At 33.2% G+C, this 22,957-nt stretch overlaps 2 protein-coding genes across 3 annotated transcripts in view; one reads left to right on the top strand and one right to left on the bottom strand.

The window, feature by feature from the left end:
- The window catches only part of LOC128235430 (uncharacterized), a 33,218-nt gene extending 20,974 nt beyond the window's left edge, over positions 1 to 12,244 (top strand). The window contains exons 35-53 of the mRNA XM_052950252.1: positions 170 to 437; positions 847 to 1,033; positions 1,215 to 1,438; positions 1,603 to 1,838; positions 2,051 to 2,204; positions 2,313 to 2,491; positions 2,603 to 2,743; positions 3,200 to 3,362; positions 3,917 to 4,058; positions 4,250 to 4,371; positions 4,554 to 4,832; positions 6,245 to 6,448; positions 6,691 to 6,894; positions 7,394 to 8,113; positions 8,398 to 8,616; positions 8,792 to 8,887; positions 9,373 to 9,695; positions 10,570 to 10,771; positions 11,134 to 12,244. Of these exons, the coding sequence (XP_052806212.1) occupies positions 170 to 437; positions 847 to 1,033; positions 1,215 to 1,438; positions 1,603 to 1,838; positions 2,051 to 2,204; positions 2,313 to 2,491; positions 2,603 to 2,743; positions 3,200 to 3,362; positions 3,917 to 4,058; positions 4,250 to 4,371; positions 4,554 to 4,832; positions 6,245 to 6,448; positions 6,691 to 6,894; positions 7,394 to 8,113; positions 8,398 to 8,616; positions 8,792 to 8,887; positions 9,373 to 9,695; positions 10,570 to 10,771; positions 11,134 to 11,420 (4,350 nt within the window). The 3' untranslated portion in view covers positions 11,421 to 12,244. The remainder of the gene's footprint in view (positions 1 to 169; positions 438 to 846; positions 1,034 to 1,214; positions 1,439 to 1,602; positions 1,839 to 2,050; positions 2,205 to 2,312; positions 2,492 to 2,602; positions 2,744 to 3,199; positions 3,363 to 3,916; positions 4,059 to 4,249; positions 4,372 to 4,553; positions 4,833 to 6,244; positions 6,449 to 6,690; positions 6,895 to 7,393; positions 8,114 to 8,397; positions 8,617 to 8,791; positions 8,888 to 9,372; positions 9,696 to 10,569; positions 10,772 to 11,133) is intronic.
- A 7,590-nt stretch (positions 12,245 to 19,834) lies between these two features.
- LOC128234044 (protein mono-ADP-ribosyltransferase PARP14-like) overlaps positions 19,835 to 22,957 on the bottom strand; it is a 36,762-nt gene continuing 33,639 nt past the window's right edge. For both annotated transcript variants that reach the window (XM_052948000.1, XM_052948001.1), the window contains one exon: positions 19,835 to 22,373. In XM_052948000.1, the coding sequence (XP_052803960.1) occupies positions 22,165 to 22,373 (209 nt within the window). In that variant the 3' untranslated portion in view covers positions 19,835 to 22,164. The remainder of the gene's footprint in view (positions 22,374 to 22,957) is intronic.

The following is a 22,957-nucleotide window of genomic DNA, read 5'->3' as shown; positions in this document are numbered from 1 at the left end:
ATCATAAAGCTAGGACCTTCAAAACAACATGTATGCTTTCATACTCTGCTTTGTTATTAAATTAATATGTCACACTATTTATAGCGCCACATTATTCATTACGAATACACTAATTGTTTACTGACATTACTATTCTAAAGTACTATGTAAAAGTATAAGTATATTTCAGGCATATAACAATGCTGGGCTGTTTTCTACGGATACATCATGGGCGTTTGTTGTTGATACCACGCCGCCCGACTCTGGTTTAGTTTACGACGGTCCAAATGACGGCACATATACAGATATTGATTACATGGCATCAACAAATATAGTTCAGGCTTACTGGACACATTTTATTGATGCACACACTCCAGTTCGTGAATACTTTGTAAGCGTTGGAACCTGTAAGGAATGTGACGATGTGCTGACGGAACAATCCGTCGGAATTAAAAATGGTAAAAATTTGAACTAGATACACAACAATTATGAATGTATGGTGTTTGATAAGAGTTATGTTAATACTTTCACTAAAGTACAATCCAATAACAAAACAATACGTTTTTACAAGATATGATTTGACAGTATACTAAAATTTATTATTTAGATGAGGCTTTATTTATTTTGATATTTCGTGGGATTTAAAGTACGAAATCAAAGAGCAACTGTTTCTAACATGAACTCATATTCCCATTTTAAAGGGTAAGATGTTCTTGGTGTCTCATTTTAATTGTGTATGTATGAATTTCAACGTCGTTCTAGGAGTTAATCAACTTAGTTTTATTACTGATACATGATTCCAATAAAATGTCTACTCTAGCTTATTTGCGCCCATGAGATAGTATTGAATAAACATTTCAATTTTAGAAATAGAGGTTGTTGGTCTGGCGCTTATGGAAGGCCGTGTTTACTTCACAGCCGTTAAGGCATGCAACACGGCTATGCTTTGTTCTAGAGCGTCTTCTGACGGTTTTCTAATTGACAAATCGCCACCAACTAGAGGAACAGTTATTGATGGCCTCAGTGGAAGTGATATTGATTACCAGGCTTCAAGGTTTTGAAAGGCTTTATTTTGAAATTCATAAAACTTTAAATACTGTTTCTTATAGGCGTTTTATACAATGAATATGTCAAAAGCTAAATAATAATTATTATCTGTGTTTTCTTTTGATGATGCATACTGTTTTCAAATTTAGTTTCTATGGTGTATCATTTCGTATGGGATTTGTTTACAGAAGTCATGTTGGCTGTAAATGGTTTGGCTTTTCGGATCCTCAGTCTGGATTGAGTCACTACGTTTGGAGACTAGGGACATTGAAAGGTGGAGACGATATAGTATCGGCGACAAATGTTCACAACCATGAAATCGCGTACATTGTTGATGTTCAATCACTCGCAGGAACTCTTCTCCCTGTGGGAAAACTGGTTTATTGCACCGTCCGAGCATATAATAAAGCGGGTAAACGGGAATCTTCATTCAAACGTAAAAAGGTTAAACGTGCTAATGATTCAAGTAACACAGTAAAACTAATTTGTTTTATCACCATAAAAAAATCATGAAAAATTACTGGCATTGTTAATAACAGTATAAGGTATAAGGTGATGTGTTCTTTAATTGTGCAGGATACTTCACTGAAATGTCTTCCAACGGATTTGTTGTTGACACAAGCCCACCGACAATTTCCAAAGAGTTATCATTGTCTCCGTTTGGAAGAAGTATTAGCCATGACAAAACAACGATATTGAGATCGTCTTTAAGAGTTCATTGGGATACTTCCGATTCAGATTCTGGAATTTCCGCCCAGTATTTATCGTTATCATCTCACATTGGAGGAGACTTCAATGTGTCAACTGTAAAGGTATCTTGATTAATCTAAAAGAGTCTTATTGGTATAACTTTGCAATGGTGTATTGATTAAAAAACTTGTTATTTGTAAAAACAATTCTAGCGTCTCGCCGTCGGCGGTTTTTGAAATATAGGTCCTGAAGTGATACATTGTAAACTTCCATATAAATTATTTCTTTTACATATTTACTCTACTTCTCTTAAAAACGACTCGATTTATGACAGGTTGATGCTGTTGCAACTGAGTATACTTTGTTGAACTTGGATCTCCATGATGGAAGCTATTACGACATAAAGCTGGCTGTGTGCAACGGTGCCAAACTGTGCACACAATCTTTGTATACGAATCTGTTGGTCGACAGCACTCCTCCAACTATGGGTATTGTTCTTTTTATGTCGGAGATGAAATCTTTGTCTTTATCAAGTAAACCTGCAGGATTAAACCAATCAAACAATATCATACCCATTTGAAACGTTTTTGTTCTAGGTACTTTTGCTATAACCACAGACCATGCATCTGAGTTAGGAAGACAGCCTGAAAACTGGATGACATGGAATCCAATTATGTTGAATATCTCTTGGTTGGGGTTCGAGGATATTCATAGCGGGATTGACACGTATATAATAAACATTGGAACAAGATATATGGCGAACGATCTAAACAAGGTATGTTTGCGATAAATGTTAACTATCATAAAGAGTAGTAATAATAATAAAAGGAAGAAGAAGAATATATAAACGCTTTAATAACTAACTGTGTCTGTTTCACTATTGCAGAATGGCGATAGTTTAATAAAGGTAAAACATGTCAATATTGGATTTGAGCATCGGGAAGGATTCGTACAAACCTACTCAGTACGAACAAAATCCCTGTCTAACAGAAAGAGCGTTTACGTCAGCGTGTTTGCGATAAACGCGGTAAGACAAATATGTGGACTTATTTTATAATAGTAAATTCTGTTGGAATACAATAACACTAATATGTCTTGTTCCTGTGTCAATTACTTTTCTGAAATAAAGTTTGGACTTGTCAAAACTCTTGTGTGTTTCTAAAACAAATGTATTTAATATCTTGTGTTTTGCTAAAAAAACATAAAACACACTTAATTTAAAGCATTGTTTTGCCTCCAAACAACAACAAAAAACATATACGAGTATGTGCACTTATTGCATACGAATTATTTTTATTGTTATATCTCGTAGAAACACCATAATGTCTTGTTCCAGTAGTTATCATTGTATTTTTGAACATTAACGACTATCATATAGTCTACGTTTGCATAAACCTGTTATATGTAGGAAATTCCAATATATTTAAATAATGTGTATTTGGATCCCTTTTCTTAAACGATTTCTCTCCTTTAATAGGTATGACTCCATAGTCCAATATTACACGCTCAGTTCAATCTTTTATTTGGAGGCTTATTATCCATGGTAAGGCGCTGTGATGCCGAAACGTGTCTCGGACATTGTGTGTGCGCTCCTGTACCGGCCAGATGTCATTACACCAGCACAAATTGTATAGCTAGCAGTAGTGGTGAGCATGAAACCCTGATACCTTGATAGTGTGACTTTCACATTTAGTTCTGCTCTTTTGATAGATATTGACACTCGTGTAGGATTTTCATTACGTAACCTGTTTAAAACTCGTTGTGATTATTTTAACTAACCTTTCCAATAACCGGTTATGCCAATACTGATTGGTTACGACATTTTAAAATTGTTATTCATGTCTGTTGTATTCTGGGTTTGGGTGTCTCGTTCAGTGTCTTTTAGACTTTGTTCATTTGTTCTGTAAATATACTTATTGTTAAATGTTTGACTGTTTTACTCGTCCTTGTGGTGTCTATCGTAGTATTTCCAAAACACAAAGTTGATCGAGGGTCGAAACAACTGAAAATGCAATTGAGCGTTACCCTTTTGAAATGAAATTTATTAACTGTTTGGACAAGTGGGAGCTCTTTTGTGTTTCAATAAATAGAATGTTTTCGTTATGTTGCACACAAAACACACTTAAGTATTAGAAGTGAATTGGCTCCGAACAAAATAAAATATATTGAATTTTACTAAGATCAAATTTGTACATTTTAGAAAATGTAAACGGAGTATTGATAAAAGACCATCTCGACATAGATTTTACTGAGAATCAAGACGCAGTTCAGTATTCACCATTTAATACCTTCTTAGCGGCCGATTGGACTGTAGTAGACACTGGAAAATCAAACCCACTATGGTGTGTTGCTGTTTTCATTGTGTATTAACATTGAACCATTCTAGCTGATAATTGCCAGGGATAACATTAAGGAAGTTATTTTTAATATATCAGTCAAAATTTAAATTCTATGAATTTCAATTTCCTAATTCTTTCATTCTTGTGAATATCTAACACGAACCTATTTGTATATTTGAATCAAACCATGGCAGGTACGAATGGAGTATTGGCGAATCAAACGAAGACGAACCTATGGGAGTATTTGATCAAAAAACCGACAGAGTTTGGCACGACGCAGGCTCGCATATGTCATGGATGTATACGCTACCACGGGGTAAAGTTTGCATACTGTTGTTTTTCCTGTATTCACAAAAGTTTACTATTTAATCAAGCTCATCTAAAATCAGATTGAATGCATAAGGTAAACCTTAACTTCATGTCAGATATAGTCCAGTCATTTTATGGCGGTATTTGTGTTGTTCGAAATGTAAATAAGGATATTTCTTTATCTTACAGGTCAAGTTCTTCAAAGAACGTTTACATATTCGTTCTTCGTACGAGCTTGGTATAACGATAGCACATTTTCCATTTTTAAAAGCAGCGGTGTAACAATTTTATCAAAACCTCCACAAACTACCATTGTTCGAGGTGTGAGTGTAAAAGAGGTTTCGTCCGACAGTCTCAAAGATGTAGATTACATTTCTGATTCGAGCCATGTAGTGGTAGACTGGACTGGAAAATTCATTAGCGACTTCTTCAAGAAGTTTCACCTTTATCTGAGTACACAGCCTAACGGTATGTAAGTTTCTAAGTAAATGTATACATTCAACACATGGTATACACAACTAGTTCGTGGAATAACATTCTACAAATTGCGTTGTATTTGACTCTATATCAGACAGATTAACACATTCATTTCCAAAGGAAATTGATATTATGGTTGTCTCATGACAATGTGTTTCATTATAAGTGTATTAATAAGTTCCATATATGGTCTATTACATAACTTACGGCGAAGGAGTGGTATAACCCCGTGCAATATTTTGCATATATAATTAATGTAATACCTATGCAAATCAGGTAACCGCATCACTGAAAAAACGTGTTCGTATACAACAAATGTTTTAAAGATATCCTGTCGGTGTCAACAAACTAAGTCCCGCGATGAAACAAATGGTGAATAAGGCTAGGCCTAATAAAAAAAACGCTTCCCTTATCATAGCGCCAGAAAATACCTCGTTTAGACATTAAATGGCATCCATGTTGTTGCAAAAAAAGTTCTGCAACTATCGGAATACAAAAATTGCATCTATAAACAACTATAGCAACATAAATCCATATTATCACAAGGAAATATCCAATAACCTGTACTCTAGTGAAATCACTCCGGCTACGTTCATGCAAAATGCTCAGTTCATGCAGTTCGCCAGCAATGCTGAATCTCACACACTCACTGTTTCCACATCAAATCACACTTTTTCTTGAAGATTTAACAACATTTTTGGTGCGTTAGTTCAAGTAGATAATATTCATGTGCACGTCCATCAACATGACAAAAATCCATGCTGTAGCTGACCAACTTCAAAGCGATTTCGGAATATCAAATAAAAAGTGACTGTGACGCTGACTAACGCTCTTTTCAAACTTCAACCGCCAAATGACATGTACACCTTCGTTTGATTTACTGATGACGTCACTCAGTTATGACTTTGCTTATATTAATGATTTGCTCAAGTTAATTGTTGTTATTTTTACCTCTAACATTTGAAAATCGGTTGAAAATTAAGACATGATATATGTTTTTTTATTGTAAATAAAATCTTTTTTTTTATGTCGGACAATTTTCTTTCCTGCGGATGAAGGATCCTAATAACATACAATGTTTATTATTCGCACCAGAATACGATAATGTGTCTTAAATAACTTTGACTTAAATTCGTGATTGTTTTGTATCATCCTTATCAAACTCGTCATTTATAAACGATTAAAACTCGTCAAAGGCACACTGTAATCGTTTTAAAATGAAGTAATTTAGTACATTCGAAAAATAAAATTGAAAGTAAAATTGAAAACTCATTTGAGATCCTCTATTTGTATCATTTATCATATAAGTTGATCAATAAATATCGGAACGGTTGATATTTGCTATAGTTAGTTAATGCTTTTAAAGAGATTAACAGGTCAGGATTTGTTTTGCTGCAATTTAGGAAAAGATGTGCATGTTTTGTCCACATATGTCAATGCGTCAGTGACTAAATGCGATATAACTGGAGCTAATCTCAAGGAAAACAAGAGATACTTCTCCGTTGTTCAAGCGGTAAATTATGCTGGACTTTACACTACTTTGAGTTCTGATGGTTTTATGCTGGATGTTGCAAAACCTGAAACAGGCACAGTGAACGACGGCATAGGTACCATTTGTTTATTGTTTATTTTGAATAGTTTGATTTATTATCATGGACACGGCTAGTGGTTCTCTGTTGTGTTTTGCTTTTGTTACAAACATATTGTCTACGGTTGATATTCAATAAATAGTCGGATTTATAGTCCTGCAAGAATACTTGTATGGCCTTTTTGCCAGCGTCACTGTTACCAATTAATCAATTCAATTCTTTATTTAATTCAAGTTTACATAACATTGATTTCATTTCAGCTTTACATGATGTTCAGTTTCTTAATTCATCGAATCAGCTTCCTTCGTTTTGGTATGGATTTAGTGACTGTGTTTCTGGAGTTGACCATTATGAACACTGCGTTTCGTCCCTGAAATACAAGGGTCGATGTGATATACAGCCGCTTATCAATGTAGGGTTAGGGACTTTTATGGAAAGAAAATCAGAAAAAGAATTTGTTCAAGGTATGGACTATTTTCAAAGTATCGCCATCCATTGTTATGTGCGTGAACATTATAATGCAGAAGTGCGCAAAATGTGTTTATGTTCGATTTTATCGTTATCATTGCACTATTAATAAACAACAGTCTGCTTAATGAAGTATGAAATAGACAGATCATATAATTTTAATTGAACAGGATAATCATCCATATGACAAACTGAGCATATATATCTTAATCTGTATTGTTATTAACATAAACTCCTCCTATAAACAGGTATCATTTTAGTTTTATCAACTTAACGTTTTAGGCTTTCTCAAACAATTAAGGTAATAAAAGTGCGAAAAACAAGCTCGTATTTGTAAAATTTGGTGCATCAACATTATTTAAGTAAATTGCTATAGTTTTACGTTTTCAAAATATTTGAGCTGCTGGCGAGTAATCGTTCATATTTAAATTTCCTTATTAGAAATCTTACCCTATCCATTTATGAAATATGTTTTCTTGTTATAATGCGTTTCAGGAGAAATTTTGTTCAATGAGGTTCGTGCTTACGATATGGCCGGACATGTATCGGACTTGGTAGCGTCTGATGGTGTTCTTATAGATAGAACGCCACCTCTACGTGTAACTTACGTTTTATCCAACGAAAATCTTGTGCGTAATGGATCGTTTGAAAATACTGACGACAGCTCTTTGCAATGTGATGAATTGTCTGATACATTTTGGTACGGAGCGAAAAACTATTGTCTTAAAGTTATCAAGGCGCAACACGTGTCAAATGGGAACTCTTTCTTGCTCTTGCAAGGAAGTGTCTCACAAGAAATACTGGTTGGTGCGGCTGGAAAATATAAGCTGCAGTTTTTCACCGCAAATATTCCAAGAGAATCATCACAGTTGTCGGTTCAAGATGGCTATTTCGTTGTAAACGAAACCAAACATGTATTTCAGATGCATACAAAACCATCGTCTGAAGAAGCCACAGTGTGGCAAGAACAACATTATATTTTAAACCTACAGACGGGCAAAACTACAATAACTTTTGGAACTGAAAATAGCGCCCATTTCGGTATAGACGATATAAGTCTGCGTGTTTATTCCGGGAAAGCCTACCAGGAAAACAGCACCGATGTCAAACACCTGCAAGCTTTAACAATTCATGCTCACGACTGGTCATCTATTTATTCAGAGTGGCACTTCGAAGATCCGGAAAGTGGACTTGTAGAATACCTCTGGGCGATTGGTAATAACATTTCAAATCATATGTTTCAGGAGTAAACATTCATTTGGGTAAATGAGTGTTCGGAACAATGCGGAAGACTTACAAATCATATATCGTAATATATTAAATGTAGTGTGTCAAAGTAAAAAAGATTGTGTTCATGAATAAAGCGAACTTCAGCATTATTGTTCTTCTGGTTTAATCAATTTATGAATACAGTATAAAACAATACAGATAAACAACAATGCAAAGCTTTAAGTCAGTTTTCAATGTGAATGTTGTTTTTTATGTTTTTATATTGCTAGGCACTGTTCGGGGCGGAACACAACTTCAAGAATATACCAGCGTCGGAAGAAACGAGTTTGCGTCTAGCAATACAATTCAATTACAACACAACACAGTGGTGTTTGTCAGCGTAATGGCAGTAAACGGAGCAGGTCTAAGGACAGTGAGCTATTCCGAGAAAATCTATATAGATTTGACTCCACCGTTGTTTGATTATATTCATGATGGTGACAGTTCAGGTATATTTCCTATCATTTTCCCTTTTAACAGGGTCTAGGTTATGTTTTCTGCTAGTCGGCTTTTCCCTGCTGTTTTCATTGTTTTATGAACATGAAGACGAATGTATTGAAAATTGATATCATAAAGGCATTTAATTCAAAAGCTATATGAATAACATATTTTATTCGTTTACAGATTTTGATATTCAATTTCAAACGTCACTCAATGTCAGCGTGGCTTGGTCAGTAAAGGATTTAGAATCGAAAATACAGGAATGTGTTTGGGCAATAGGTACATTAATGCAACTTCGTTTATATTCAAACAAATATATTCAGCTAATTTCACAAAACAAACCCATAATTACTTTGTAATAATTCATAGACTCTGTTTATAAAGTCTTCGATGATATTTCGAATACAATCATGTAGTACAACATCACCTCTTTATAATGTTTGGCCTTTCAAAACCTAAAATACAACTAATGCACAAGATAGGTCGCTCAAAAAATGGTATTAAATATATTTTAATTGTACGCTTAATATTTCTATTATTTTTATTCGTAATTTGTTCCCATTGGAAATCATTTCAAAATCAATTGTATATAAGTGAATAATTCACCGTGTACTGCCGTATTTTTTTGCATTTTTTGTTTACTTTAACTTGTTAAGATAAAATCAACTGCAGTAAATATTAGCATACACATATTATATAACGTGTATGTTTTACTGCAAATGCGTAGTAACATAATAATTTTTATTTTTTTCATATTTCCACAGGTTTGTACCCAACGGATTCATCAATAAAAGATTACACACAGATAGGCACGAGAGGACCTGCTAGTACCGTGCTATATTCAAAACCATATGATCGAATATTTTCGACCGTACGATGTAAAAATGCAGCAGGACGTATCGCCTCGGTTTCTACGGATGGACTGAGAATTTTAAACATTTCGTTGACAACACATGAAGCATACATCTCCTTAATGGCTATGTCGCAGACACAGTACCAACCTATTGGAAGTTATCATGGCAACAACACCGAGGTCAAGTTTCAGTGGGCGGGGTTTAGACAAGATGAAGGAATAAATAATTTCCTGGTATAGTTTTTTAATCCCTACATTATTCCAATCTTTGTATTAGCCCACAGGGCAGGACATACACATGCCTATGATCTTAACAAATCTAAACTTTTTTATAACAAATCAATACAAAATCAAAATTTAAAAAACGTATCGTGGCCTCTGTCAACGTCATAGTTAAAGAAACAGTAGCAATTGTTGAAGTCATAGTGTACAGGTGCGTAGTTGTATTTCCAATTGAAGAAAACTACTATTATTTGTAAAATTAATATTAATTGTCGTTGAAGAAGTAGTTGTAGTAGCAGAAAAAGTAGCAGCAGTAGAATAAGTGATGATAGAGTAGTAGTAGTAGTAGTGGTAGTAGTAGTAGTAGTAGTAGTAGTAGTAGTAGTAGTAGTAGTAGTAGTAGTAGTAGTAGTAGTAGTAAACATAGTTGTTGTAGTAGTTGTAGTAGCAGTAGTAGTTGTAGTAGCAGTAGTAGTAGTACTAGTAGTAGTAGTAGTAGTAGTAGTAGTAGTAGTAGTAGTAGTAGTAGTAGTAGTAGCAGTAGTAGTAGTAGTAGTAGTAGTAGTAGTAGTAGTAGTAGTAGTAGTAGTAGTAGTAGTAGTAGTAGTAGTAATAGTAGTAGTAGTAGTAGTAGTAAGTAGTAATAGTAGTAGTAGTAGTGGTGGTAGTTGAAGATGTAGAAGTAGTTATAGTTGAAGAAAAGCCATGAGGTAGAAGTATGGTTCAAAGTGATGGTGTGTGGTGAAGAAGGTTGTTGTGACCAGTTGTGCAAGCTCCTTTCAATACTCAAACATTGATTAGGCAAAATCCATACATTACGATTGACTATCCCTACAATACCCATTCAGTATAACTTGAGCCCTAGTGTTTGTTTCGTTTATTCCAGATATCTCTCGGTGGTGTTGACACTTCATACTCTGAAACAGTTATCGGTAGTACCTTAGATGTTAACTTTGCTAGTTTTACCGGAATGAATCTTGCGGATGGCTTTTATGAAATATCTGTACAGGGAGTGAATGAGATACACATGTATAGTGAAAAGAAAACCATTGGTTTTTATGTACTGACATCCAAGCCAACTAACACAGGTATGTAATTTAAGTTGTTTAATACAGTATGTAAACCCTATTTTATGTATCTGTGATACTAGGTGTAATTAATGGATTTTGAATCCAAGTTATGATACATCGAACGGTGCTAAAACTATATTACATAAAAATTGTCGGGATATTTTATATTTAACTATTTTATGTGTATTTACCGACTAAATTATGTATTTATGTGAAAAGCTACAGAAACAAGCCAACTAGCAGAGAGTTTAAACATAAACCCGGTTTAATGGCACTGGGCAAACGTCAAAGACATAAAAACACAAATTCACAAACAAGAAACACTAAGACTTATTTTTCTGTATACATGTGATCAATACCATTTGTTTGTTGATTTAAAGGGAAGTCAGTCAAAACATCCTGGGATGCAAATACTCTAATAGCAAAAGCAGAATGGTCAAACGTTTTCGACTCCACCCATCCCCTGTATTATGAGGTGACCGTGCGCCAAGAACATGTCGAAGGGGACATTTTACAGTGGCAGGAGACAGTTAATACTGCGCTTGAAGTAAAGCTTCAAGACGAAGATGTTGCAAACTCCGGCAGCACGCTTAAATTCAGTATAAGAGCGATAAACCATGCAGGATATTTCAACACTGTTTATGCTGACCTCTTTGTCCATGTGTAAATTTTTAAGTTGTCGCAAATTTAAACTTTTTTATATCATTCAAGTGTATAACAGTTAATTATGTACAATACAATGACGTGCATTATGATTTTAATTTATAGCGCATAGTAGTGTGTGTAGTGTAAACGCAAAAACTTTAAAAGCCAAGGCGTGTGGTGTGTTTTGTATTTCGCCATATGTACAGTCATTAAAATTCTGGAAGAAAGTAGGTTCATAAACGAGTGAAAGATAAAGTATATAAAGAGTACGACTAAAAAAGACCAGTACTTCATTCATATAGTAATACATGTACCTAAATTATGAGCATTGAAACTGATAAAAGAGAGAAGAAAAAAATATGAAGTGAATTTAAATAGTTAAAGAACAATGCCAGCAATGGTATACAATGGTATACATTATATTCTTATTTGATACTCTCTTCTTTGAGCATTTTTATAGCCATAATAGCAATATTGCATCTATTCTACAAATATAATCTCTTACGATTATACTGTACTCGTATAACCCTTAACTTAGAGTGTAATCTCACCACACCCCTCTTGTGTCCTGAATTTCCCTACTTTTGCATCGGAATCCTTCATACCGCTAAATTTCGGACTGAAGTGCGGAATGACATTATAGTATCAATATTTAAAAACTGATTTCAATTTGCTCGAGTTCGTATAAAACAATTTTGGAGGTTTATGTTATTTATATATTAACAAGTTGAAGCATATGCTTTAAGATATGAAAATATATGTGTAGTCACTGCTTGATTTTTTTTTAGAATTATGCCTGTAAGAACAATTTCGGAATAATTTTGAAACAATAAACGTAATAAATGATTGAAATTCCTAGTCTTGTTTGCTTAAGATGAAATGTTATAGTCTATAGCAAGCACGAATTTATTTGTGATAAAATTTAACCTTTGACAAAAAGCATGCAAATATATTAGATACGCTAGTTATGAAGATCGAGCGACTTATGGAATGCAAATGTAGTTTAGGACAAACCCTTTGTGCATCTCACATCCTAACACAAAGTTCCGGTACATGCCGGCCTACATACCATACAAGGCTACATATATCTACACCAAAGATATTACGTATATTATTTAAGAATATGGTGCCAGAATAATGATGCATTTGTTAATGATTGTCATTTATATAACTGACATTAATGTTTGCTTATGTTATCCCAATCCAGAGGAATCTGATGTGTTTTGACTCGGCATTCGGAATATTTCGACAAACATTCAAGAATCCGTTGTAAATCTGGGCAATGACGCCCTCATAGAGATTTCATTTGCTTTGTCATATTAATACTAATTGTAACATATATGGAACATTTTGCAAAACGCATTTGGACTGACTAAAAATATTGAATTGATATTCGATTATGATAGCCAAATAGAATATTAATTTACTTAGTCAGACTTTTTTAATTGCCATAGGTATGTTTCTTTTTTTGCAAAACACATGTAGACTTTATAGAAAAATAATACCGTTTCAAGGCGGTAACCCCATGTGTTTAAAAGTATATTTTAACGAATATGGTGCAATTATGAAGTGTTTCAAAATATTTTCATATGTGTCAGATCATATATGTATAATTACAGGGTACTGTAACCACCACCAGTCTTGTTAAAGCGCGGGTTATGGTTTTATGACCTGTTTAACGAATATGGTAACATGAACGTGGCATTGCATTTCGTCCAAATAGTTGCCACAGTAAACAGCCAAAAATTATGTCACTTTTAAACACAAGAAACATTCAACAATATATGGTAATTTTAGAACAGTTATGAAACTTAATGTGACGTTTTGATATTCTATCCTTACAATGTCATATCATTATTGCATATAATGGATTTAAGTGGTTCAACGACTCTATTTTGTACGACCAAAAAGGAAATAATTCATTGAATTTGTTGAATCTAGACGTCCGGTCTGGCCTGCTGTTTGACAGCACTTGAAAATAGAACAATTCAGACCGAACCAGTAATATAAGGGTCTCAATAATACGCACGTCTTTAATTAATACTGTCAACAGCTCCCATCATCCCAGACGTCAGAACAATAATGACAATGGAATTGTAAATAAAAGAGGTTTAAAATCATCCTGACTTCGGTACTGCACCTAGTTTTATATTTGCATCCCGTTCGAATAAAAGAGGAGTTCCATTTGGAAAACATTCACTTCATTTGGTTTGGATCGTATGTTTGTCTTGAATTCATACAGATGCTAGTGTAGAAAGCGTTGGATATTGCATGATAGACATACTTGCGTTTTATTTGAATCTGCATTCAAATGTTTTAAAGAACAGAAACACTAGCTAAAAAGTAATGTTAATGTACAAACAAATTAATTCAGTAAGTTGATAGCACACCTTCTTATAGATATTTTTAATATCTTCAAATATAAATACAAAAGTGATTTAACACGCGTTTCTGTTGAGTGTTCGTCTAAGGTGTGTTTTGTTAAGTGTATCAATCTGTGGAGTATATAAAATTAAAACAAGTGCAATAAAATACAGAAAAAAAATATTGATAAAGAAGGCAAAGGTAAAGTATGTTGTTTTTATTGTCCATATATGCTGATGCATAATGGTTGAATTGATGTTTTGAAGAATAGTGTTTTAGGATCATATATGACGAGAGACGTTAAGTTTTATCGCAACTGCATTAAAAAACACAATTCAAGGAACATAGTATGTGTTTTTTTCTGTTGTCGTTTTTTTTTTTTTCAAAATGTTAAGAATATCACCTAAAATACTATGTCAACTATGTTTTGTATACGTCGTATCGATATTTATTTTACAAACCAAATTGGGTTTAGTTTATATCAAGTGATTACTTAATACAGATAAATACTCAAATCACTAATAAACAGTTAATCATCATTGTTAAATTTGATTCCGAATCAGATGATCATTTATCTGGTAAACTATGAAGAACCTTGTTTTCTACCGGGTAAAGTTTACTCTAAGGATTTTCATTTAAACGTGTTGCCGAAGAATATGAAACGTTAGTGCATACATAGACGCGACAAAGCTTAGTGCAAGTTTATAAGCATTAATATCAAATCAAAAGCGAGTTTCAATGACACCTCGAATATAGAAACTGAATTCATTAATCACTATTAAACACAGTGAAATATCGAAATACCTTATTTTGAAGACAATAAAATAATGAGAATTCACGAATAAAATAATCTTGATATAAATAATATAAAACAGGACGGTAAACATTTTGCACATGGCAATTGCATATGATGCTTGATTGAAACATACAATGCCTTGAATATTGAATGTCCTTCGTTTATATTGCGGACACTCAATTAAGTACATTTATTTGCAATTAATGAAAACTGAAAGAACCACGATTAATTTCAATTATTGGACTAAATTGTGTTATAAAATGAAGGTTTAGTTGTAGCTAAACAGGGAACATTACTTGAAAATAGTAAAAACAACTTATATTTGCATTTATTCAGGTTCAACGGCCCTTTTACCGCACCGGAAACATGTTTGGAGGACATATATTTGCAAAACCGAGGTTTTCGGTTCTGATTTTCTTAATATACCTGACTGTTGGGGAACTCCATAGTACCGACACTAGCCCAAGTCAACTCATTGATGCAATGTTAATGATGCCTGTTAAATCAACTCATTCAGGAAACTCTTTGGTAAAAGATTCCGTTGACAGGCGTTTAACTGCTGACAGTCCATGGCCGTTTGATGCAGACTATGGATCGTTTTATGCTGACGATGAAAATGTCTTTGTCAACGAGGTTATGCCAGAAATCCCAGAATTAAATGCTGACATTGCAACTGAATCAGAAAATACAGAGTCTCAAATATTTGACAGCAATATATTTAAGGATCAAATACTTTATAGCAGACGAAATCCAAAAAATTACCTAGATCAAGAAGAATATGAACACCCCCAAGATGTCTCGTCGAGAGTAACACCTAACGGAGACATTGCCTTTAAATTAGAAGCTAAAAAAGATTCAACCGATTATTTTACCAATGACTGGTATTCGAAAAATAAAAGGCGTGTTATTGATAACGATTTCAACAAAATGATAGATTCGCTTCTTCTCCGGCCACTTCAAAGAGACACAACACAGCCGATCAACTGTGGATCTTCTTGTATGCGAGTGCGCAAACGGAATTACGGAGCTTACAGAAGCTTACTTGACGCTGCTACGCTCTATAGCGGGAAGAAACTATCCGGTAGTGATAAGTTCCATTCTTGGGGCGGCTAGTAGGCCTTAACGTCTGACCTTGATTGTTTAATCATTTATTATAAAAGTGATATAGTTACAACAAATAATATTCTGACGTGTTGAACCAGAGGTATAATTGTTACCTATTTGACAATAAAGCTAGCTACATTTGGAACAACACATATATCGTTTGTATTAAAGTTGATTCAACATTTGCCGTTGGGGTTATTTAACAGCAATGCGATACAGTAATTTAATGAAATCAATTGTATAACAGTTTTGAAGTCAGACCGAATTACCCAACCGGACCATATACAGCCATTTTGTCGAATCATCGCGATGCAAATTTGGCAGAAAAAAGGCCACAACGGCACAAGCGCAGAAAAACTGCGGCAAGTCAGGGGATCGAATCTTGTGACCCTTGTTAGCAAGTCAGACGTTTTACCAAATGAACTTACTGGTCCATATATACTTTCTCATAGCACGACATTCTGTATCACTGTTCGTATTACAGTAGCAAATTAATGATGCTTCTAATTTTGTCTAGCGTCAATTTTTAAAATTTTGTTTTACTGAAAACGAGCAAGTTTCTAAAAATATTTTTTCTATCATTGTTATAATACAAATACATATATTTAAATAGAAAATGTCATGTTTATAAAAAAACTTTTATTTGTGTGTGCTTTTCGTACGGATATAAAAGTAAAGGAATTTGCAAAATTGGAGGTAAATTTGAAAATATAATTTAAAAAAATTATATAAACGGATCCAAATTTCTTTCAACAATGGTGCATCATATAAATTCACGCCTTCCGAAGATAGCTATTTCTAATATGTTTTGGTCTTTATTTTTAAATAACAATTCAGCATATTGCTCATTAACGCCATCGCGCATTTATCATGCATTTCGTTAACAATTTATCAGATCTTAGTTTTTTTGTGACCCCTACCCATTTTTTACATTGAATATTTAACCGTTTCAGTAAATATATCCTGACGGGGTTGAACATAGAAACAATTATTTGTTCAGACAATATAATTGTTTTTAACGGTCTCCAAAATCATGAAAGTTCATGAAAACATGCATCCGAAAACTGGTGTAGTATTTTTGTTTAGAGTCATAATTTGAGTACCTTATTTCAACATTAAATATTAAATATAAACTAAAATGTTCAACACTATTTGGCTGGTGTTATAAAGCTATAGGGTATTATTTAAATTCCTTTTTATTGTTTTAATATCATTGATTTAAAGGCATTATATGGATTCACAATTGTTTGATGGTATTAGAAAATCAGCGTGTGCTTGTTTCAAACAAAATAACAATGGATGCGTTAAGCGAACCTCCAAATGTCGCTTTCATATTATCAATGCTGTCTTGTTTTACATATCTATAAGAAACTATGAATTAACGTAATGGTGTAATTGAATTGTGACTAGAACAATAACCATTCTTATACTTATGTCTTTTAGGCAACAATATTTTACGAAAAAATCGGATGGTCCGAAAACGTTTACATATCATTAGCAATTTTTTTTTCGAAAACACATTTAAACTCAATACGTGGACACAAATTCAAATTGACCATTAATTTACATAACGACGTTATGTTTGTCATAGATCGGTAAGAAATACTTTTTACGGTTTTGTGTACTTTTGAGGAGAAACGTTACCTGGACAATACTATATGAAGCATGCAGCTTATGAATATGCAAGAATTTAAAGGAAGATGCATTACATGTTGAATTTTAAAATGTTCCGATGATTTTTCAGATTATTGTGTATGGAGTTGGTCTCTAAAATAGTAACGAGGTAAAACGTTACATAGAACTCTATGACTTCAAAGTTCAACTAATCAACTTATATATTTTTTCGAATTGTTCCTAAGATTTTTAAATTCATTTGTTCGTTTTGAGAGCCAAACGCTCATGGTTCTAGTGTATATGCTATATTCATTTATAACTCATTGATAGTTCATCAAAGAAATACAAAAGGATGACAACTCTTTATATATACATATATGCATATAAAACATGGGAGACAATATTAAACAAACTATGGTCATATTGATAGAAAGTTTATGTCAAATATAAAAAGAAAAACATGTATTAGATATCGTTTCAGGTACTACGTCGTTCCTACTAGAGATATATATTTAACGGAACTCATTCACCTTCGAATATCAATGATTTACGTGTCTTACGTAACTATTGGACAAATTATAGTTTTAAGCAATGTTTGTTTATATTTAACAATCCATATATCATAATATAATTAAGATAATTCTGTAAGAATGGATGAGATAGCCTGCAGTTAATATTATTACCTCTCTCATGAATTGATTGATTTATTAGTTTGCAGAGCCGTGAGTTTAAACAAACTTTAACAGCTTTCAAAAGTTGATTCATCGTTAATATAAAATACATTTGTCGACAACACTCAATACAGTGGTTAGTGAGACAGGACTTACTGTGGAAATCACAACGCTAAGCACAGCACATTACATATCGAATGTCAAGTCAACGGCGGCCCGAGCGAAATTTGATGATTCTTAAATACAACGCTAGGAATAGACTCATGTAATGAACAATGGACATGTTCAGAACCTTGTTAAAGTTACCACGAATGTTAACGTTATCGTTGTTAACTGTAAATCTTAACTGCTCTGGATTTGCATTTGGTACGCATTTGATCTGCAGTATTTCTAACAAAAGTTAAGACAGCTGTTTCAGCTGTACCTTTTTTATTTAAATATATGAGCACATCATCAATCATTCAACCTTTAAAAATTAACAACGATGACGTTCATCTCGCAGTTTACTTTAGAAAAGTTCTGAAAATCAGCCTTTTTACTTTGTCCGACCAAACAATATGTCTTTCACCGAATTGTGTAAAAGCTGTAGAGTTCAACAAACTGACGCTAATAAACATAAGAGTTCAAAGGTTGAACACTCCATATTTTCATGTCCGTAATATTTGTAACGATCACATTGGTAACAAAAACATTAAGTATCCAAATATTCAAAGCCCCGTGTTGTCTTCTCCATAAAATGTATTACAATCGGAGAGTTCCACAAGATGATATTGATAAACATACGCATTCAAAAATTCAAATTCCGTGTTGTTTTCTCGAAATATGTGTAACGGTCGGTGCGTTCCACATTGCGCATTAATCGTTTTGAAAACTGAAATAATACTGGGGATAAGTCGCGGGTCTGAATATTTTTTCTATCAAAGTATAATCTTTTCTGTTGATTTTTTCTTTTGCCCCCCCCACTCCCTCCAGTGTGATATCCACAATGATATAAGAATTGACACTTGTGTTCCGGCTAGTTCATTCGTTTGCAGGTGATGTCTTTATTCTGTCATAAAGAACTTGAAATAACGTTATCAGTTTTATATGTTAGATTTGCTTTAATCTCCATTGTTTTCAATTTAATACTGGCTCTGAGAAGGCTTATTAATATTTTTGCAAAATGTTGGGACAAGTGTGAGGTAATGGCATACCCCCAGTATATTCGTGTTCCAGTGTAATCGAGTTTCACTCACTCTTCCAACCCGGTTATCTCATCATCTTCAAGTATATCTATTTTGATGCGTATGTAGTCTTTGTGTAATGTTTGTACGTCTATGTTTCTCGTTCAGTGCCGTTTGGGCCTTTACCATGTGCCTCTACACAGGGGGTTATATTTGAAGTTTTATAATGAAGCTCGTACGTATAATTTTCATTGTATAAGTGAAACAGATATCGAAAGTGATCAGATAATGGAAGTTTTAATGTTCATTTGTTTGAGAAAATGAAAATGCTGCTCAAGCTCATCAGGAATTAAATTATCATTTAGAAAATTTGGGTATTGTGAGCTTTGTGTTTCCAACATTGACTCAATGAATTTCTTCTCCACAATTACAATGTATAGATGGCGAACGATCAGGAAATATTCGTGATACAAATTCACAATTTTTATGACAGGAGGTCGGACATACGTGTATTTCTATATATGATCCCATATTAAAGAACACTTGTGTGTGTGGAAATCGGACTAGTGTTGTGTCATTTTGGACATAAAATGAGCATTTATTGTGTTCGCGGAGACCGTAAGGTAATGCCAAGCTGTAACTTGTTTTCATAAATATTTATTATTGCGTGTAAGTCGATATCAGTTCGTAAACAAAAACCATGGTTTATTTTCTGTATTTTGTTTATTTCAAGTGTATATTGAATTTACATTCAAATAACTGTTATTGCTCAGAATATATATATATTCTTCTTTCCTTAAAATACAAAGCCTAGTAGGCTATTAACATCCATATCAACTGTATAAAGGAAATGACAGAAAACATCTCATAAACATACCGACAACATAAACATGAACATAAATGTTTTGATATGCATGTATGCAATGTCCTTAGTAATGATCTTCCTTGACGAGCAGATAAGACCTTTGCCACTACTTCCAAAAAATAACTGTTTTTAAGTTATGTTTTTGTTTTGTTTTGATATGTTTTAATGTTATATTCTATTCACATTTTATACAAAAAGCATTGTTTTCAAAGTGAAAAAAAGTATTTAATATCATTTCAAATTATAAAAATCTACTTATAATCATCACACTACACGTCTGTGGGCAGTGATTACTATACGGCAAAGGAATGTAACTGCTTTATGTAGTTTGGCATGTACTATTTACGAATATACGACTAAACCAAAAGCCAAACATACGACTGTAAATCAGGGGCAAAAAATCAGAAGCCTCGAGTGAATAGCATTACTTTTGCATGGTACTTTACATTATATAAGTGGTTATACATAATTGAAATATGTTCGAATAATTTGCATAGCCTGTCCAAATTACATTTCGCCATCATCACATTAACATGTATGACAATACTTTGTAGGAACAGTAAAACGTTGGAATGAATGAAGCAAAAAATGTAAATGAATAAAATATTTTAGTTTGTTTTCATCTCAATAACACTGTATGATAATACTATGGGGCAATGGTGAACAATTGTTATAAATGGAAAGAAAAAAGCACACTTTCGAAAACACCTATATTGCAATCCCATTCAACTTACATTACGCCATTCACACATAAACAGTGCTTGACAACACTACGATGTAAAGGTGAGGAATTGAAATAAAAGACAATAATATACATCAATGAAATAGTTTTGGTAACAACTAAAGTGCATAGCTAGCCAACGGACATGTCTTTCAACATCTTAACAATTTATGATAATACTGTATGTGCCATAAAATGTATGCTTATTAATGAAAAAATATACAAATGAAATACTTTTTGCAAAAATGGTTTCCATATATCTGACTTACACAATAAATCAAGCTTTAAGCTCCTTGATAATTGCGACAAAATTCAAAATGATCATAATAAATGGCTATATTACGAAACTGTACATTTGCGGAATGGACCAATTCTTTTCGTAGAGCATGCTGTACTGACCTCCTTCAAAGACATTGCTGAAGACAAGCCAGTGTGGATTTCATACAATATGTTCAAAGTCTTTATTTATACATAAGCAAAACATCCATGAGAGTGTTTAAATATATACAAAAATTGCATATGTAGACAAAACAAAACGAAAGATAAAATGGAACATTCATAATACAGCTCATTTAAAAAAGCAAGCGCCACGACATAGGAGATAATTGTTTGTTTTCGTGTAAGTTCGAACGTGAGTACAAAAATCTATATGTCATATTTTTATGTGTTAATGAGGTGAAATTTATTGCGATCTTACATTGAAACAAAATCTTGTATGTGCCTAAAACGGATAGTTAATGCACGTTAAAGTGTTTTCGAACGTATCGTCATTTAAGAAATGATACTGCTTAAATTATGTTCGAGCCCTATGCACGCTGATATTGACGTGAAAGTGTGCTAAAAAAAAGTGAAAATATTAAATTTATCTATTTGCTGTTTTAAACAATAAAATATCCTTTTTTTCACTGAAAAATCTCTATAAACGACCGAATAGCATATAATGGATGTACAAAATCAGTATATTTTAAAAGAATACGGAAGAAATGGTACATCTAAAAAATGTACAGGAATAATTTTAGCTATATGCTATTTTCTTTTTTGTGTTTGAAACAGCTCATAGCCTCTCAAATTGACAAAACGATCTTAAGGAACTTCTATCGTGCACAAGTGGGTTTCAATGACCAAAATGGAAACATATTCAAAGGTTAATTCATATGTCATTTTAAGAGCAACTCAAATTTAACGAAATATGTTTTTATCAGAGTTTGGCAACTTCGTGTTCCTAAGAGAAGAAAATGTATATCACTTTGATTAGTTGTCACTCGGTTATATTTTTTGGATAGGTTGCTTTTTAAATGATTTGATTGGTTTATAGTTATAATTGGAACACTATTGACCAATCAGTTATTTTATTTGGCTAATTTTGACCAAATAAAAATATTCAGTTATAATAACTTGTCCAGAGCTCGTCAGTGTTAACCATATTTGTTCGAATACAATGCAGCTACAACATAGTTTTGGGCAATTGTTATGATTCCTTAAAGTACACGACAAATCTCGGACAGGCCTGGTTCGGCTCCGTTATTTGAAATACATTTATGTCAGTTGCGGATCGGTCACTGACAAGCACATCTACAAACATCAAAACCTTCACTCCTGTGAGGTCCTGTCTGCAGAACTCATCATACGTTGTCCGAACTTGCTTTGTAAATCGTACTCTCGTTCCGCATGAAGAGCCTTAATGAAAAAGGTAATAAGTATAATGGGTTTGCACAATGAATACAAAAGTGTAACTATCCTAACATATGCTTCATTTTAAAAATGCAAATTTGTTTTCAGAAGCAAACTGACTGACGCTCATCTAACACTGCGTAAACTAGTTAAGTTACAATGCATAATGAATGTGGTTACATTGCATCTCTTATGTGGTAACATTGAATAACTAATGAAGTTAAATTGCATAACTGCAAACCTAATTAGGTCTACATTGGATACCTACTATGACACAACTTTAAAAAGAAATGAGTTGACATTGAATAACGTAATTAGTAACATTGAATAACTAATTAGGCTACATTGAATAACCTTTGAGCTTACGTTGAATAACTTAACTGGTAACATTTTATAGCTTAACTAGTAACATTGAATAACTTATGAGCTTACATTCAATAAATTAACTGGAAACATTGAATATCTTAACTTGTTACATAGAAGAACATAACTGATTACAATTAATAACAAAACAAGTTAATTTCCTAACATATAAGGTTACATAGAATAAATAATGAGGTCATATTTTGATATATAATTAGATTACATTC

The sequence above is a fragment of the Mya arenaria genome, chromosome 5, assembly GCF_026914265.1.
Source record: "Mya arenaria isolate MELC-2E11 chromosome 5, ASM2691426v1".
NCBI lineage: Eukaryota > Metazoa > Mollusca > Bivalvia > Myida > Myidae > Mya > Mya arenaria.
The sequence above is the reverse complement of the archived record's forward strand: the minus strand, read 5'-3'. Positions and strand labels throughout refer to the sequence as shown.